Source organism: Oenanthe melanoleuca, chromosome 3 (assembly GCF_029582105.1).
Source record: "Oenanthe melanoleuca isolate GR-GAL-2019-014 chromosome 3, OMel1.0, whole genome shotgun sequence".
NCBI lineage: Eukaryota > Metazoa > Chordata > Aves > Passeriformes > Muscicapidae > Oenanthe > Oenanthe melanoleuca.
The window spans coordinates 67444265-67461800 of record NC_079336.1 but is presented as its reverse complement, the minus strand read 5'-3'; the positions used below and the strand labels follow the sequence as shown (position 1 = coordinate 67461800).

Here is a 17536-nt window from a genome sequence, read left to right as displayed (position 1 = left end):
AATTCTAGAATGCTGGGAGCAGGACCCTCATATCCGACCATCGTTTGCCTTAATTCTTGAACAGCTTACTGCCATTGAAGGGGCAGTTATGACTGAAATGCCTCAAGAGTCTTTCCACTCCATGCAAGATGACTGGAAATTGGAAATTCAGCAGATATTTAATGAGTTGAGGACCAAAGAAAAAGTAAGTTGATTTTTCCAATTGCATGGCTGTGAAGGAAGGGTATGTGTGTATGTATGTTTAGGTGATACAGAAGTTTTGAAATTTTGGGTTTTTGCTTACCAAGGTTTTTTTTGCTTACTCATGCAAATATACAGACAGTTGAAAGAGAAAATTATCCACACATCTCCCCAAAGAAAACAGGTTGTAGATCTGTAGATGTGGCATTCTAGACTCTTTATTAAAATGTGTTATTGTTTTCTGTGTGTTTGGATTTATCAGTTAAATTGAGTTTATTCCTTAAGCTAATCTTTATGACCACAAATTTCAGCTGCTGTTGAACATTCTCCTCAGCTGTGAGAGTGAAAAGCCTTTCATCCTGTTATGTGACTGTGTCCCATGGCTTCTTTTCCAAAAATGGAATTGTGCTTTTATCTCTCTTCTTGCTGAACAGGCTGATCATATGGATTGCATTTTGGGACATATTCTTGCCAGATATTAATAAGGTCAAAATCATACACACGAATCAGCAAATCTAATTTCTTTTGTCTGTTACTCAGATTTCACCAATCTTCTTTCCATACTCTCACATTGCAATGTGTTTGTATTAAATGAGTAATCGGCATCAATTCTCTTTGTTTTCTCTTGTACTCTCTTCAACTTGGTTTTAACCACCCTGAGTTCTATATTTTCCTTTAGACAGCTTGGTAAAGATAACAGCTGTAATAGGCCAGGTGTGCTTGAGTCTCTGTTAGAAATGCTTCTGGAAGAAACAGATTCCTTCTTTGCAGGTGTTTCTTGCAGTTTAATTATTGCCCAGTATGTATTTGCTGTTATTTTTCATTAAGTGCTTGTAGACAAGGAAGATAATAAATTGAGGTGCAGTGACTTCTGAAGAAACTTTATAGAAGATGTAGTGGCCAAGTTTGACAAAAGCAAGATCTAAACTCTTGTCTTTCAAGTCACTGTTTGTAGCCTTTGTCCTTCACTTGCTCTCATCAAATGTCACAAATGGCAGTGTGTGGACTTTTGGCTAGTGTTAGGTGTGGCATTGCGTATGTACTGTAAAATCAGCATAGTGATATTACAGTTTACTGATCACCCATAAGATTGCAATATCATTACATACTTCCTATCTACTGTTTTTCTGCCCTCTGCATTTCTCTCTTCATTTTGGTTCATGGAAGTGAATAAATATGTGGTGTGGTCTGCTCTGCCTGCAATAGGCATACAGAGTGCTAGAGCTGCGCTGTGTGCCTCAGGAGCTGTCAGGTCTCTTCCTCTGCACTTGAGTTATAGTCTTCCTACAGGGAGTAGAGGCTCCTTTTTTTACTTGCCGTGGGGTCACCAGCTACTGTGTTCACTTGCCTCAACCTGCCATAGAACGTAAGTCTGTTTTTGGCCCCTCCAGCAACTGCTCAACCAACCATTTTCCTCTTTTTACTCTGGGAGCAATTGTAACAGGCCTTCCTGTTCAGGTTTTTTGTTTGTTTTTTGTTATTCTGGAGGTGTTACTTTAGTATGAGATTTCCTATCCAAGAAAAATCTGACTAAATCAAGTTTAGGATTAAATAAGCAGCTTAAAAGGTTTATGAGAAGAGTCATATTTTTGGTGTGAAAGTGAGTTAAGCTCAGTTAGGGCGGGGAAAAGATAAAATGAAATTTACTTTTTATATGCCAAAGGAAGTGCATCTCCAGAGCACTTGGTAATGAGGTATACTTCTTTAAGATTGTAAACATGTAACTTTGACTTAGACAAGGTTTTTATATAGGCAGAGTTTTTTATTTGGCACATTATCAATTTTGCTATGAGCTACTAGAGAGAAAGTAATGTCTATAAAGTATTTATATAATAATAATAAAACAACAAAAATCCTCTGCATGGAGTCTCATTCCTCCTGTAAAAGAGGAACTTCTGTAGCTGGAGGAATTTCCTCAAGGGCTTACTGCAAATGAGTGGTGGTGACGCCTACTCAAAGAGAAGATCACAATCTTATTTTGACAAATGTTCTTGAGCAACTGAAATACAGAATTCTTTCCAAGCTTCCTTACAATGGGTGTTTTAATTCTAGAGTGGTGTGGAAACATTGCCTAACTAATTGCAGTAAGTCTGGTTTTAATTAGTTTATTTGGAAAAGAGTAAATACTTAATCTCTCATTGAGGAAAACTTTTACTTCCTCCAGACTGTCCACAATTTCAGTACAGGTCCTTAGTTTTTACCTGGTTACTGAGCTTTATGGAACTTGGATTTGAGAGCTGTGAAAGATGAAAAATCAACAGTGTCTCATAATGTACCTTTAATACTGTACTAATGCTGTAGCAAAGATCTCTATTTATACTTTAAAGTATCCTTTTTTTCTAAATCTGTATTCATGTAGTTTCTGCTTTCAACCCTTGTTGAAGTGGATGGAGGAGGAAAGTGAGGATTTTCAGAGATCTCTATATTTAGTTATTAGATATCTTTATAAAAAACAAAACCAGAGCAAACAGAAAAACACAACCCAAAGCATTACTTGCTGGCTTTGAGGATGGGTTCCTTTGAATTTCCAAGAGGCAGAATTGCCTTTAGCAGGACACTGTATGTTAAGTGAGTCAATTTAAAAAAAAAATTTGCTTTCCAATATTGTGTTGAAACAAGCTCACTCAAAATTAGTATACCATATGAAATTTGTCAGTCATATCACTTAAATTTTGAACCCATGATAAGCAGTGTATATGTGCTATAGCTGTAAAAAACCTCAAAGTATCTTTGTGAAGAACAGATGCTTCTCACTGAACCAGTGTGCTTCAGTGCCAACCTGTCTTTTGACATCCATAGTCTTTTTGGTAAGAGCATTTGAATATCCCCTCATTTGAAAATACTGAAGTAATACAGTTCAGGAAGTTATTTTTTTTTGCTTTAACGATATGAAATAAGGAATTCTTTTGACATACAACATTGCTGGATACCAATTAGGCACTCAATTCTGAAATAAATTTAAATAAGGACAAACAAAACCAAGCAACACCACATTTATAAAATTGTATCATGTAAAAATTAATTCCTTTTGAATAGAAATAAAATTCTTAGATATCCTGAACTTCTAGCATAGCTTTGTTTCAAATGATGGTTTTCTGAGTTAAATTAAGTGGAATTTACACAATCATAGGAAAAAAACATGTCCTGAGAAACATATATAGTATGAGTCACATCTAGTTCTCCTTTTCCTATACTTTCAGTGTTATTAGCAATATAGACTGTAAGTGTTCTGTCTAAATCTGTTTCCTGTGTAAAATGCCCCATACTATGAAGGAAGGTCCAAAACAGGAGGTCTTAAATTTCAGATGTATTTTAACACATTTTGGAAACTGAAGATTAAGATAATTTTAAGATGCTATTTTTACAGCTATTTAGCCTTGGATATTCATTTACCCTGAAAAATTAAGTTTCTTCCTTACTAAAGCTTTTCCAAAATTAAAAAATAATAAAAGAAGGGCAACTCTTCTGAGAGCAGTGGTTGGGGAGTCTGTGTGCTGTAATTCAGTGGTTAGTAGCTGTTTGATGTTACAGATACCTGCTAGATTTAATTAAGAAACAGCTGTCTTATGACTTAGTTTATCCTATTGCACCAATCCCCATTCAGTGTAATACTGATTGCTTTTCTAGATAGAAAAGTGCCACTTAATACATGACTGAAAAACAGGAAAGGTTAGAGAATTTAAGATAAAGGCAATAATTTGTGTATTCATCAGGTCATTGGCTTTATGTTAAAACGTAAGAGCTATCCAACAGCAGCCCTCATGCTGTGCAAGAGTTTCTCATCATGTGAAATACCTGAAGTGCATTTTCTGCTGGGCTGTTAGCTGATAATCTTTGATTGCATGTGTTGTCCCCATGGCCACTGCTTACCTGCTTTAAGTGGAGTGACTCAAGTTAAATAGTTTAAAGGAAATCTGTGTAATGCTTGATTGTGAATGCAGAATCTTAGTTTATTCAGAATGGAGGACTGGCAGAAGATTGGGCATGTTGCATGTATATAGTGCATGATAAAAATGAATCAGGAAATACAACCTACTGTGCCCTTCATATGTCCTTTAGTGTACTGCCTTCACATTATTACTTAGTTTTACTTTTGTGAATTTTGTCTTCAGGAGCTTCGATCACGAGAAGAGGAGTTGACAAGAGCAGCTCTTCAGCAGAAATCTCAAGAAGAATTACTGAAGCGCCGTGAGCAGCAGTTAGCGGAACGTGAGATCGATGTACTGGAGCGCGAGCTGAATATCATGATATTCCAGTTAAACCAAGAGAAACCCAATGTGAAGAAGAGGAAGGGGAAGTTTAAAAGAAGCCGGTTAAAACTCAAAGATGGACACAGAATTAGTTTGCCTTCAGGTTTGCAATTTTTTAAAAGTTCACTGTATATGTAATGATTAAATATGCTGGCTTCTTCAGTTTCAAGGTTTATGTTTTCCATGTTGGCTACTACTTTATTTTGTTGCCAGGTTCTTCTACTGTAATGCATAGAAGGGTTTAGTAAGAATTGTATAGCTCCCTCCCTGCAAGGAAAGGCTTTCACATACCATATTCTGGTGAAGTAGTCCTCATTTCATCTAGAAGAATGATTCAGCTAGAAGTCCATCCCATTTGGAGGGAAAGGTCACTAGCATGAAAGCCACATTATTTAATTCTGGTTCAAAGTTCAGATTTTTGTTATCATTTTTTCTGTACAGACAGAGTAAAGTACTTTTAGTACATCCCAGAACATTTTAAATATTAGTGCTGTTTGCCCAAAAATTACAAATACAGAGCAGAAAAACAGTGCTTCAAGAGGGCTGGGGGTGTACAGGTGCAATAGGTCCAAACTGCACACTTAACTGCAGTTGCAAGTACAACACAGCAGTTACAATATTCAGTGCCTTATTGCTTGCAAGAAAACATATTAATAGCAGCAGCAGATGATTTCAGAGTATAAATACTCTGGTATAATTTGATTGTTAGAGCATTTCATTTCACCTATGAATGCATTAAAATGCTCCCTTTGCAAAGGAGGCGTGTTTGTAGACAGTGAGGGTCTTTCCATTCTCAGGGGCTGGTTTAGAGGGCCTTGTTAACGTTGCCACCAAACGTGCCTACACAAACTGATGGTTTCATAAAAGGTTGGAAAGCCTTCATTATTATTTCAAATTCTTTGCCAGCATCCTGGGGTTGGTGGGCTTCCTTTCAGTGGCTACCAGGTCAAGTCTGTCAGTTTATTACAAATGCATTAAGAACTTGATGCTCTGTTAACACAAGTCTTACCAAAGTGTAGCTGTCTGGTAGCTGGAAAGACACAAAGGGGGCAGTAATATTTAGAGTACTATTTCAGCATTAGTGAAATATTTTTTCTTAATTTAAAAATAAGAACAAGTAAGATAAAAGCCACCCTACAGCCTCCCAGACAAACATGGTAGATTTATAGGTTTTAGTTAATTTATGCTGAATTGGAAGCTTCAATTGATTATTTGGTCCTTTGTTTTTAGTTCTGCTTATATTTAACTTGAAATAGCGATAAAATAAATATTTTCATTTAGAATTTCATTCAGCTGTTAGCTCCTTCCTGTCAAGAACATCTGGATGAACTTGTCCTTGAAAGAATTCTATTCTAAAAATAATGTGCAATATAATTGCACTGATGATGGGTATTAGAGTGGTATATTAAGGTTAATTTCGTACATTTTTTCCTCAGTATTTGTTCTTTTTTTTTTACTGCTTTGCTATAAATATTTGTAGTTCCGTAGTTTAGTGTTATCTTTTTCTGACATGAATTAATGTGATTTTTTGTTTATAATGCTTTTTTTAATGGTGCCTGTGAATTACAAGTTTAAAAATAAAAGGCAAATTATATTGCTGTAAGTATTGATTCATTTGAGATGAAATACTAAGGGATATTTTTTGCCCCTCTTGTGATAACCAAAAATATTTGAATAACAGCTTGTGTTGTGGATGTGTCTCAGATCAGGTACACTTAGACATACTTGCTGTTGTTCATGTTCTTGCAAGACTAGTGCATGAAGGTGTGAAGTCCTGCCTGTTTGACTCAAAATCTAAATTGTTACATTTAGAGCTTTTCAATGTTTTTAATATTTATATCTCTTACCTGCATAAATAAATTCTATATAATGAAGTCTAATTAATTATATAACTTTAAGAAGTATAGCAGCATGTTCTTCTGAGAAGTTTTTTATTCAGATCATTAAAACTGATTTGTGTTGCTCTCTTACAGATTTTCAGCACAAAATAACAGTGCAGGCATCCCCCAATCTGGATAAGAGGAGGAGTTTAAACAGTAACAGCTCTAGTCCATCAAGTAGCCCCACAATAATTCCTCGTCTTCGTGCTATACAATGTAAGTCTCCACTCATTTGATCAATAGAGTCAACTGAAATGTTGGTAGTAAGATCAGATTCCAGGCAGATTTCTGTTTGATTTCCACATCCCTTGACTGGTTTTAGCAGTTGCAACTTCTTTGAAAAGAGGAATAATCTTGCTAAAACTCTAAAAACTTCTCAAAAATTCAAAATTATTGTGAATGCTTTAAATTGTATCTTTACTAAGTTACTTTGAGAACCAATTTGTAAACTGACTGGGATAAAACAATGATGAATCAAAATTTATGACAAAAGGCAAAGCATCACATTTGGAATCCAAGTAAGATGGAAAACAATTTTTTTTTGTCTGTATTGGCGTTGATAAAGGAAAAGAAAGCTTCAAAGACTAAGGGAGTCTTGTAAAGAAAGATCAAAGAATGAGCCAATAACCCAACTTTCTTACATCAAAATAAATTCAATCTTTAAACAGGTATAAGTTTAGAAGAAATCTTGCTTTAGGTTTTTTGAAGATAGGAAAAAGAGACCAAAAAGTGTGGGTACATTCGTATACATTATATAATAATGTATACATTAGTATACATTATTATGTATACTAATAACAGAGAGCAAGGTATGTTCAATCTCACATAGTGGAATATGATCATGTTATTACAGAGAAGCATGCATTTATGTTTGGGAGTGACATATATGCAGATAAAACAGTTCCTACAGGATTCACTACTTGCATTTGTGCTGTCTGATCTATTGTGAAAAGTAGATTGTCTAATTATCTATATTCAGAGAGGAATGCCTTAAGCTTCTCTCTCTTTATGAAATCAGTGGAACCTGTTCCAGCTGATTGCTTATGGACGTTGGCTATCTTATCTTGCAAGCACAGCCACCTGTGAGGAAGATTACTTCAGAATGTGGCTTTGTCAGCTATAAATGAGGAGAAGGGGAAATCAAAACTCATGAGAATTTTTTCCATACTTTTCTGTAACAAGCCTGTAAATTGATTTTTGACCAGCCTGACACTTTGTTTAAAGTTTGGATAGAAATCAGATCTCTCATCTTCTTTGTAGCACCTCTGCATTATGAAATCCTTTTCACTGTTAATGTCTGAAGGGGAGCAGTAATGTCTTCTCTGGCACTTCAGTATTTGTTTGAGCTGCAGTGGATACAGTTGGCAATGCTGTGGATAAAGGAGAGAGGTGGACAAACCCTGTCTCGCCTTTCATAATGAAATCAGAGATGGAAGGAAAATCAATTGGAGTGTTTTTCAGATGTTAGCTGACAGAGTATCTGTGTTGTCAATAGTTTCCTGTCCTCAAGATGTGGTGGGTTTTTCTGGTTGGTTGGTTTGCTTTGCTTTGTTTTTTGCAGAAAGGTAAAGAGAGGCTTTTCTTAGTAAAATGTCATAATTACGTCTAAACTGTCTCATTTTATCTTTTGATTTTTCTTGCTCTGCGAGGAAATGCTTGGAAATGAAGCAAATGTCAGGTATTGGCATGATTCTGAAAAGCTGAGTTTTCTGTGTTTGTTTTTTTAATTGCATAGCCTTGTGTAAGCTATTGCAGTACCATTCCTTGCATGTGTGCTAAGTGCCACTGAGGATTTTTTCTTTTTTTATTTGAGTAGGCATTTGTATTCATAGGGCTTGAACATGCAGGACAGCACAAAGGCTCTCGTTTAAAAGCATGTCTGCTTCTGAGTTTGGATCCTTAGGTTTTTACCTAAAAGCTTATCAGATATCTCAAGAGTATCTAGCTGAAGCAATTTAGTTTCCACACCCATCTGCACCTGTGCAAAATAAATTCCCTTTCCCACAATAACATTTTATCTTGATTTAACTTCAAAGTGTCTTTGTTTCAAGACGACTTGCTCAAATACAGGTGATTTGAACAGGCATATATAAGAACTGGTTACTTGACTGCTTCACTTTGTCTTGAGCAAGTCTAGCTTTCAAATCTAAATGTTAAATTAAAAGAAAAATCCAGTTAATTTCTTATTAAGACAAATTATGCTGATTTTGAAAGGAGTTTTGGAGGGAGAAGGAAAACCACTAAGGTACATATTGCATAGAAATGTGGTTGAAAATGAGAGTGTAAGGTAGGCAAGTGTAGTGCCAGGCTGCAGGTGTATGGTGAGGATGGAGGAGAATCTGTACAGTGAAGAAACAGCAGAACCATGGACATGTAAATGCCCCCTCATTTATCATGCTGTTGTATCTGGCTGCGTTGTTTTTCTCCTAGGTCTGTCCATCATATCTGTAAACATGCCATCATCATACCAAGCTAATGCTTCAGTTAGTTGGTGGCATGTGAAAATCTACCTTCTCAGGCTGGGTCCTAGAAAGAGGATCCTTTAAACCCTACCATGAAAACCCATCATTAGAAGATGCTTAATGCCTTAATAGACCCAGGCTTTATGACCCAAAGATAAAAATATGAGGGAAACAGTTCTGTTTCTGAAATCAATTTGACTAAGATCTCTACTGCATTCTCTTAATTTTTCCTCAGTGATTCCAAAAACAGATACACACACAACTAATGGCCGAAGAAACAGTGTATATGTATACCATCAAGATGTAGATATCACAAATGAATATGAACTTCCCTGTGGGGTTATGAAAAAAGGCAAGATTTCATTATGTTTCCAAGGTGCTGGTTCTGTTTAATTTATCAGCTGAGACAGTGACAGACTAAGCATTTAATGGAGGCTAGACACTTTAAAAGTATGATTTGTTTTGGTGTAGTGAGAAAGAAAATGTTAACCATGGTCACAACTGGAATATTCTGTTTCTTTTGATACCAGTTGTCCTCAGAATATATTTTATTCACTGAACTTAAGTGCTCAGTCTAATTCACTTGTCTGAATTATCTGAATATAAGGTTCTCAGTTAAAGGAAGCATGGAAAATGTGATTGCTTTGCTGCTTTATCTTGAATCTGGGTCTCTTATCAGCTCATAAATTACTTTTCTTTCTTGCTCATCTCTGGATCAGTGAAGTTTATGTGGTGCTTTTTGTAAAAGAAAAATATCTCAACTTTTTTTTCTACTCTTGTGTTGCTGTGTCAAAATGGTTTTGCAGTGCGGAAGATATTCTGTTCTCTTTTGGGTTTAGAAGTAGTATTTATGTGTGTGGATTTTGTGTTTTTAAATCCAATCTCCAGTAACTTCAGATGAGAGCAACAGAACTTGGGGAAGAAGCGCGACATATCACCAAGAAGAGTTTGAAGATGTGAAGAGAAGTTTTAAAAAGAAAGGCTGTACATGGGGACCAAGTTCAGTTCAAACAAAGGATCGTGCAGATTGTAAGGACAAGTATGTCTACTACATTTTGGTTTTTTTGATAATACTAAAGAATTCTTGGTAGTGACATGTGAGTGGAAGAAGTTCTGCAATCTCTAATTACAGCAAGAACTCCTACTTTTAATTAATTTAGAAATTACATTACTGATAAGTTGCTCCTTCACTTAGTCTTGAGAATAAAGCACCTACTTATTTTAAAGTTTTACTGATTCTAATGTATAACCCTTTATCTCTGGTTTTTTGAAATTTGGAGCATACTGGGATGCTGAACTACCAGTGCATTCCAGACATTCATGGCCTTTCTTATCCTTCCTCACATTATTTTGAGGAATTGCAAGCATGGCCCCCACTGGGTACTTTCAGTATAATTAAGTAAGACTGACTGATTTGGCATTCGCACCCGCAACATCCTTTATGCTGACAAACAGAGGGTGAAAGAGTGATGAAAATCAGCTGGACAGCTTTACTTACAGATTGTTTTCCAATGGCTCAAAACTAGAGATAGTAAGAATTCTTTTCTTTATTTCTCTAGTATATACAATTATTTAAAGTGCCTTTCTTTATTTTTCTTGGTAGGGATATCCACTCAGTTAACTGTATTAGGATTTGGTTCCAGATGATCAGTTAGAACTGGCTTTATATTATTTTTGTTTGTTTAAAAGTAACTATGTTTAACAGATTTCCAATATTCATATCATTTCTTTGAGACAATTAAATTATTGTCCAGGTTTTCACAAACCTGTGTTCAATAGGTGGCAAAGGTCCATTTTTCATTTGCTTTCTTTTTAGGCATGAATTTTTTATCATAAAAAGAATACCTGACGTTAAGGTGTGTTTACATTTATAATCATATGATTCAATGCTACTCCACCTTCTTTTTACCTTTGGAAAGGTTTCCAAGTTATGTATTGCAGGTTTATAGCTTGAAAATAAAGTAATTTTCTCACAAAGTTTATGTGAGCATGGTATCTGTAATCTCAAAATAACTATTGTTGTTGCAGAGTAAGACCCCTTTCAGATGGCAGCAACCCTTGGTCAACTGTTTTAATGAAAAATCAGAAGGGTGTTCCCTTAGCTTCGCTATTTGTGGACCAAGGTAAGAGCTATTTTTGAAAAAGTGGAAGTAGCCATATAGTAGTATTAAGATTACCTTCAGTGTTATAAACTGTATTGCTTGATTTCTGTAAAGGATTACATAGGTTATTATAGAAAAAATCATGCTGCCAACCATTTTCCTCTGCAAAAAAACCACTGTATTTATATCATTAACAACTAAGAATTACACAGTCTGTGAACAGAACCATATAGAGATTTTTCCATGTGTTTGAGTTGCAGGCTACTCTGTATATGAGGTCTGCAGTCACCACCTTTTTTGGTTTTTTTAGAAAGAACCTAAGTCAGTAATTGTCTTGACATTTAAATGATCATTGATGACATTGTTGTGAGATCTGCATAGTTGTTGCAAAAATGCAGTTTTTTAAAAACCTGTAAGCCCTCATATATTCCCAGATATTAGTTCCCTGGTTTTTTGAGTAAGACCTATTACTAGATTTTCAAGACAGATTTCAAATCTTGAAGTGTTTTAGACAGCATGTCACTGTTTACATGTAAAATCACAATGAAAAACATATTTAGTCCCTTTAGGATCAGGAACATAATAGCTGCATGTTGCTTTTTATGACCATTAGTATAATGGGCCGTGACAATGAAATATTCATAATCATTTTAAAGTTTGCACATCCTTTTTTCTATACTGTGGATTCTCTTATCTGAGAAAATTAAGTTATTGGTGTCAGGAAAAAAGCCTGTGATATAACCTGATGTCCATACCAGCAGCTAGATCTGGAGGAAGAAATGTTAAGCTGCTTGGACACTGCTGGAAAAAGGCATTTTAATCTTCATGTATCATGGTAGGGGTATAAATCAAGGCTTCACAAATAGTAATTTTATAGATTTATTAGCTTACTACTATAACCCTGTACACAAAGTAAACATACTTGAATTTCAAATACTTCTGTGTTTATTCTCTAGCATTCAGTAGTTTATAGTAGAATAACACTTCCAAGTCAAATAATACCTCCTTTTTATTTGTCATTGGGTGTAAGATGTCAAATTTACTTTTTACTCCAGACCACCATGACCTAATGAATTAATTAAAAAAAATTCTAATAACTGACTTGATTTTGGAACTCAGCTGAATTGAAAGTATTGTGAAGAATTTTATCTGCCAGTTTGTGTATAGTAAATTACTTCTCTGTTATCCATACACCAAAATATTTTCTGTGTCATTTAAAAAGCATTATCAAAGTGTTGCAAACACCAAGAGGTTTCTGAAACTCAAAATGTGAGTTTGAGCTGACAGCATCTAAATGGATTGTATAGTATCCTTCAAGTTTAATACCTGTGCATTTTAAAGGCAATAATGATGTACATGTGCAGACATGCAATAGCTAAACAGTTGAATTGTAGACTTAAAGAATACTGTGATATTTTACAGGTGCCTGTACTGATAAGAAACTTATCCCTGAAGGTTTGGACAGTAAAAGACCAAAACCAATTAAGTTGCCCAATCAGGCCTATATTAATCTACCTCTTTGGAAAGATGATCAGGGAGAGAACACAGTAGAACACGAGAGCTTTGAAGAAGGAACCTCTGCTAGTTCTACAAACAGTACTCCTCAAATGACACCTACTAACAGTCTGAGCAGAACGCTGCACAAAAAGAAGACTGATTCAGTGCTGTATGGGTGTGCTGTCCTCCTTGCATCCGTTGCCCTGGGCTTAGATATCAGAGAGCTGAACAAATCACAGAGTCCAGATGAACTCTTGCCTAAAGATGAGAGGAAGAAGCGTGATGGAATATTTCAGCGTGCTTCAAAATTCCGCAGGAGTGCCAGCCCTACACGACTGCAGTCCAAGAAAGAGGAAGCAAGTATTCCATCCCTAAATCCAGCTGCAGATACTGTGAATCTTCTCTCTATGCCCTCCATTTCCACAAAATGCCTACTTCAACCTGATGGTGAAGATGCTTTTGTAAGCACTGTACTTGGTGATTGTGGTCAATGTAGTTCCACTGACAACTTTTCATCTCAAACTTCTGAAAGTAAGAGAGAGCAAAGGATACAGCTGGCTTCTAGCACGGTTTCGACACAACTGAAAAATCAGACTTTTAGTCTTGGTCTGAAACAAGAGTCTCAAAATATGCCAAAAGAATCCACAAAGTTGAGTGTGTTGGGTCACAGACGAACCTTATCAGATGGGAACCGTTTTCAGACCATAGGTAGGTAATTAAGAACTTCCATGAATCTTTTAGCTACTGATAAAAATTTAAGTACAAAATAATGTCTTTAAATCTGGTTTACATTTAAATAGATAAGCTCACAATCAATGAGTTTTTGAAAAGAAGTTCTGAATTTCAGTACTGATAATCTGGGGTGGCTTAAATGTTACATTCTTCATGATACTCTATGCATGTGTAATTCCTCATAGTAACCAGAGAATTTCATGGGACTTCATTCCAGTATTCATATTCATCCAGTTATTGGGGGGGTTAGTGCTTTTTCTCAACATCTCTTGTAGCAATAAAAGGTAAATTGTGATTGCCAGTTGCAGTGAGTCTAGATGCAAACACATTACTTGAGCACCACTGGTCTTGTTGTAGGAGATTCCCCACAATGTACAAGCCTTTTCATTTTCCTGGTGGAAGAAAAGTCAGTAGTGTTTATGGCAATCCAGTTTTACAAATGGCAAAGAATTCAAGAATCACATTGTTTAAATTTGCATTTTTTTTGTTTGGGCTTTCTTTCCCCTAGCTAATGGAGTTGCTTCAACCAATGATGTCTCCAGACTCCCAGTCCTGTCAGTTCCTGGAACTCTGCCCTCCCCATCTGTTCAACAAAGAAGCAATCACAGTGGTGTTTCAAATGAAAAGCAAAGTGCTGTCCATACTATCTCAAGGCCTCGACCTTCTTCTCTTAGGAGTAAAATCGATGCATGGCAGATTATTCCACGTATGATTAAACCAAACTCTAAAGACTCTGAATGTTTAGAGGGCAATGTAGATCCAGGTGTTAACTTCTTGCCAGATAATGAGGAAAGAACTAACTGCCACATGCCCTCATTACTTGATATTGATGTGGAAGGTCAAAACAGAGACTGTACTGTGCCTTTATGCAGAATGAAGAGCAAAACTTGTCGGCCATCTATATATGAACTGGAGAGAGAGTTTCTGTCGTGAGTGCCTTTCATTTTAAAAATGTTTTCTTCATAAAGGGGAAGAAATACAAAATTCCTGTCCGTCTAACACTTTGTGCTGCTGTTTTCTGATGTACTGTGACAAATAGTACCAAAATTATTAAAATGGGCAGCTAATTAAGTGTCGTAGGTGCCTTTTTTCAAATGTTCCTTGGAATCCCAGCTAGCAACTCTAAAAGCACAGTGCTGCAAAATCATATTCTAGGTGAACTTTGTAAGTATATTTTGAATGATTAAAATAAAATGCCCACCTCGGTGTGCCGTGTCACAGAAGTTTTCTTTAGGTTTCAGAGGTTTTGCTAGAAATTTAACTTTCCCACATTATAAAGCAAATGAGATATAGAGTGAGGTTGTGTTCTGTCAAGAAGAGTTTCACCTAAAAAGTGGTGGTCTGCATCTTTCCTCTGTGGTTTGTAGGTTCAGGGAGAGGAACAAGGGGTTTAAGGTGCAGGTACAGGAGGCTCTGTTCACTCCTCATTAAGGAGGTGGTTACTTGCTTGCATTTGATACTGAAATTGGTTAAGAATCAGCAGCTGAATTTGCAGTTTTTGCCCTTGGCTATTGTGTGAACTTTCTTAGTTTCTCCAGAAAGTTACACTGCTTGTATAAACATTTCAGTTTCAGCCACCATATCGATTTGAGAGGGTAAACTTCAGTATTGCGATTGGAGTAAAGGTATTTGACATACTTTGTAATGTGAAACAACATTCCTTGTAGGTAAGGATACACTGGAATGTAAATATTTGTACTCTTAACCTTTTGAAGACTACAGTGTTTGCACTGAAAGCAATATTCTTGGCTTTGAATATTTTTGTGGTGGGGGGGTTTGTCCCCTTTCTTGTTTTATAAACTCTGCTGCACCTTGTGTTGAAGAAAGTTGATAGATTTTAAGGATAATTGGTTTTAAGTGAGCCAATAGTGCATTTTATTGCACTTAATTTTAAAACTGCTATAATTTAATATGAAATCTTTCAGTATAATCTCTGTAGCTTTTCTTCCTAAGGTACTACTGAGTGCCTGCTTACTCACATTTAGGAATCAAAGGACAGAAACAGATGTGCTTGACTGGTTTCAGTGATAGAAAGTTTCCAGAAAATTCCAAATAGTTAATTGGGGGGGAGGAACATTTATCTTTGATAACACTGGTAGTTTAATTTTTTACAGTATCACTAAGTGAATGATTAAATAAAACCAAATGTACAGTATACTTTCCCTGATGAAAGCATTTTTAGAATTAAAGGAACATCCCTCATTTTCCAGTATTTATGAAGCCTTAATTTTGCAGATCATTCAACATTTTCATAGTCTTCTCAAATAAAATTAGATAATATTAGACTAAAGCTACTGTGTTCCCATCAGAATACTGTTTTGTTAAGACCTGTGTTTAAGTCTTTTCTTCTCCATGACTCTGGGGTCTGGAAGTTCAAATAGAATACACAGCTGCTTGAAGCTTCAAAACCAAGGGATTGAAAGAGAAAGTTTCTGTTCTAAGACTGTGTTCTCTACAGTATCCACCTTGAAGATGACGCACAATTCTACAAACAAAATCACAAAGTCTTAATCACGTGAAGCAAAAAAGAGAAAATGTAACTTCCCAGCTCTTAAAGTGCAAATAGAAAAGAATTTCCTTAAAGTATTAGTTTACCAAAAGTAAAGACAAAACCACAAGTTGTCTGTAAATCTAAATGCTCCCATAGCAAATTGTTACATTTTCTTCAAACCTGTTTCTGTCACTGTATTCTTAGTTTACTGTCAACATCATTCAAGTCACATACTGTTCTATGTCTTCTGTTTCAACTTTAATGTAATCAGAACACTTTAATAGATTGTCTATTCCAGTTTTAATACAAAATGTTTTCGTAAAATAAAGTCATGAATCAAATTTTAATTATAGATTAATAGCACATTTGTCTTCAAGGCTTAATCAGAATTTTTGAGCATTATGTATATTTCAATTCTTTCTTGATCAATTATTCCTGTGTAATACTGAGAGAAAAAGAGCTGATTGTATTACATGTTTCTGAAGAAAGTATCTCTATTTCGCTTTCTACAGGAAAATCTCAGGTGCTGAAGTATTTTGACTTGTAAACTTCTGTTAAGTTCTGTATTTTTAAGGTTTATATAATTTCAAGTGTTGAATTTTGCACCCTATATTTTGTAATCAGTAGTACCAGCATAAAAAGCTCTTTGGGCTATATTGTTTTCACTTATTAGTGGCTTATCTCTCTTAAACAAAGGTTTCTATTCATGTTCAATGGATAACTTCTCTTAAGTCTGGGACATATGATATGGCCAGCCCAGTGCACTCTAAGTGATTTAGGAGTTTGTATTCCATCTCTTATTCTGAGACAGTTTAGGTAAGCCATCTCAAATATTTCTCTGATGTGATGCAGTTTTTTTTTTAAGCTATAGTCTGTAGTGCTTTATAATTGTTTTTATAGTTTAAAATTATAGGCCAGTCTTCACTGTAATTAAAAAGAAAAAACAATTATTTCAATCATAGTTTGTCTGTAATTCACATATCACCAGATAATTTTTCTGTAAAGATACGAAAATCTGGTATGAATTAAGTGACCTGTCTTGGTTAAAAGTATATTTATTTCAATGTAGGTTGATAGCCTGACCAAATAATAATTTATGTTGATTGTTTTAGCATAAAACTGAAGGTGCTTACACTGCGAAGATTAAGATAAACACTTGATATACTGTTTTACAAAACCTGATGATTTAAATGTTTCTATTTAAAAAATAAATGTTTTGTAGCTACTGTATTGCAAACTGACCTGAATTTCCTTAAAAATATATTTTAATGTTTTCTTAACATATACAGAGGAGTTTTTTGGTGAATAACCACGAGCTATAAACTATGGCCAGACTGTTCTTGGAAGATTATAATGTAACGGTTACTCTAAGATTAAGAATCCAGTACAGTAACATGAACGGTCCTGTAATGTCTTGCATTTGATGTGGGCAGAAACATTTAGCATAAGGTTATTTTCTTCTTTGATGTGACCATAATATTCTTTTGATGCTTTTTCTAATGTTGGCTGCATGTCTTAGAAGAGATAGAGTAGTGGATATAAATAAACTCAGCATCTGATTCAGCATCAAGAATACAGGTAAGCAATAACAGCCTTCTGTTGTGGGGCTTTTGTTGGGAGGGTCCATTTGTTCTTTGGGGAATTTGGTACTTTGAGGTTTTTTGTTAGGTTTGTGGGGTTTTTTTAGGCTGATGAAGCCAGTATTTTCCTTAAAATATTTTTAACACCTTTTATGAACTTCCCTCTTCCTTGATCATGTCATGGATGCATTAGCCCGTTTTTCAGTTAGGAAGTGGAAGTATCCATTTGCACAGTGACAACAGGCAAGATGCAGTGACATTCAAATAGCAATATATTGAATTGTGTATTGAATTTGTAAGGTTGCAAGACAAATCTTATAAAGACATGCCTGCACTCAGCTTGTAGCGAGACTGGCTACATA

General features: G+C 35.4%; 1 protein-coding gene across 3 annotated transcripts in view; it reads left to right on the top strand.

Moving 5' to 3' along the window:
• MAP3K21 (mitogen-activated protein kinase kinase kinase 21) overlaps window positions 1-16824 on the top strand; it is a 41080-nt gene extending 24256 nt beyond the window's left edge. Inside the window, exons 4-11 of one of the 3 annotated variants that reach the window (XM_056487709.1) lie at window positions 9-184; window positions 4293-4533; window positions 6404-6526; window positions 9008-9124; window positions 9661-9811; window positions 10801-10895; window positions 12297-12848; window positions 13612-16824. In XM_056487709.1, the coding sequence (XP_056343684.1) occupies window positions 9-184; window positions 4293-4533; window positions 6404-6526; window positions 9008-9124; window positions 9661-9811; window positions 10801-10895; window positions 12297-12848; window positions 13612-14036 (1880 nt within the window). In that variant the 3' untranslated portion in view covers window positions 14037-16824. Of the gene's footprint in view, window positions 1-8; window positions 185-4292; window positions 4534-6403; window positions 6527-9007; window positions 9125-9660; window positions 9812-10800; window positions 10896-12296; window positions 13080-13611 lie in introns of all 3 variants that reach the window. The other 2 variants (XM_056487707.1, XM_056487708.1) reach the window with 2 other exon arrangements.
• Window positions 16825-17536: the final 712 nt, after the last annotated feature.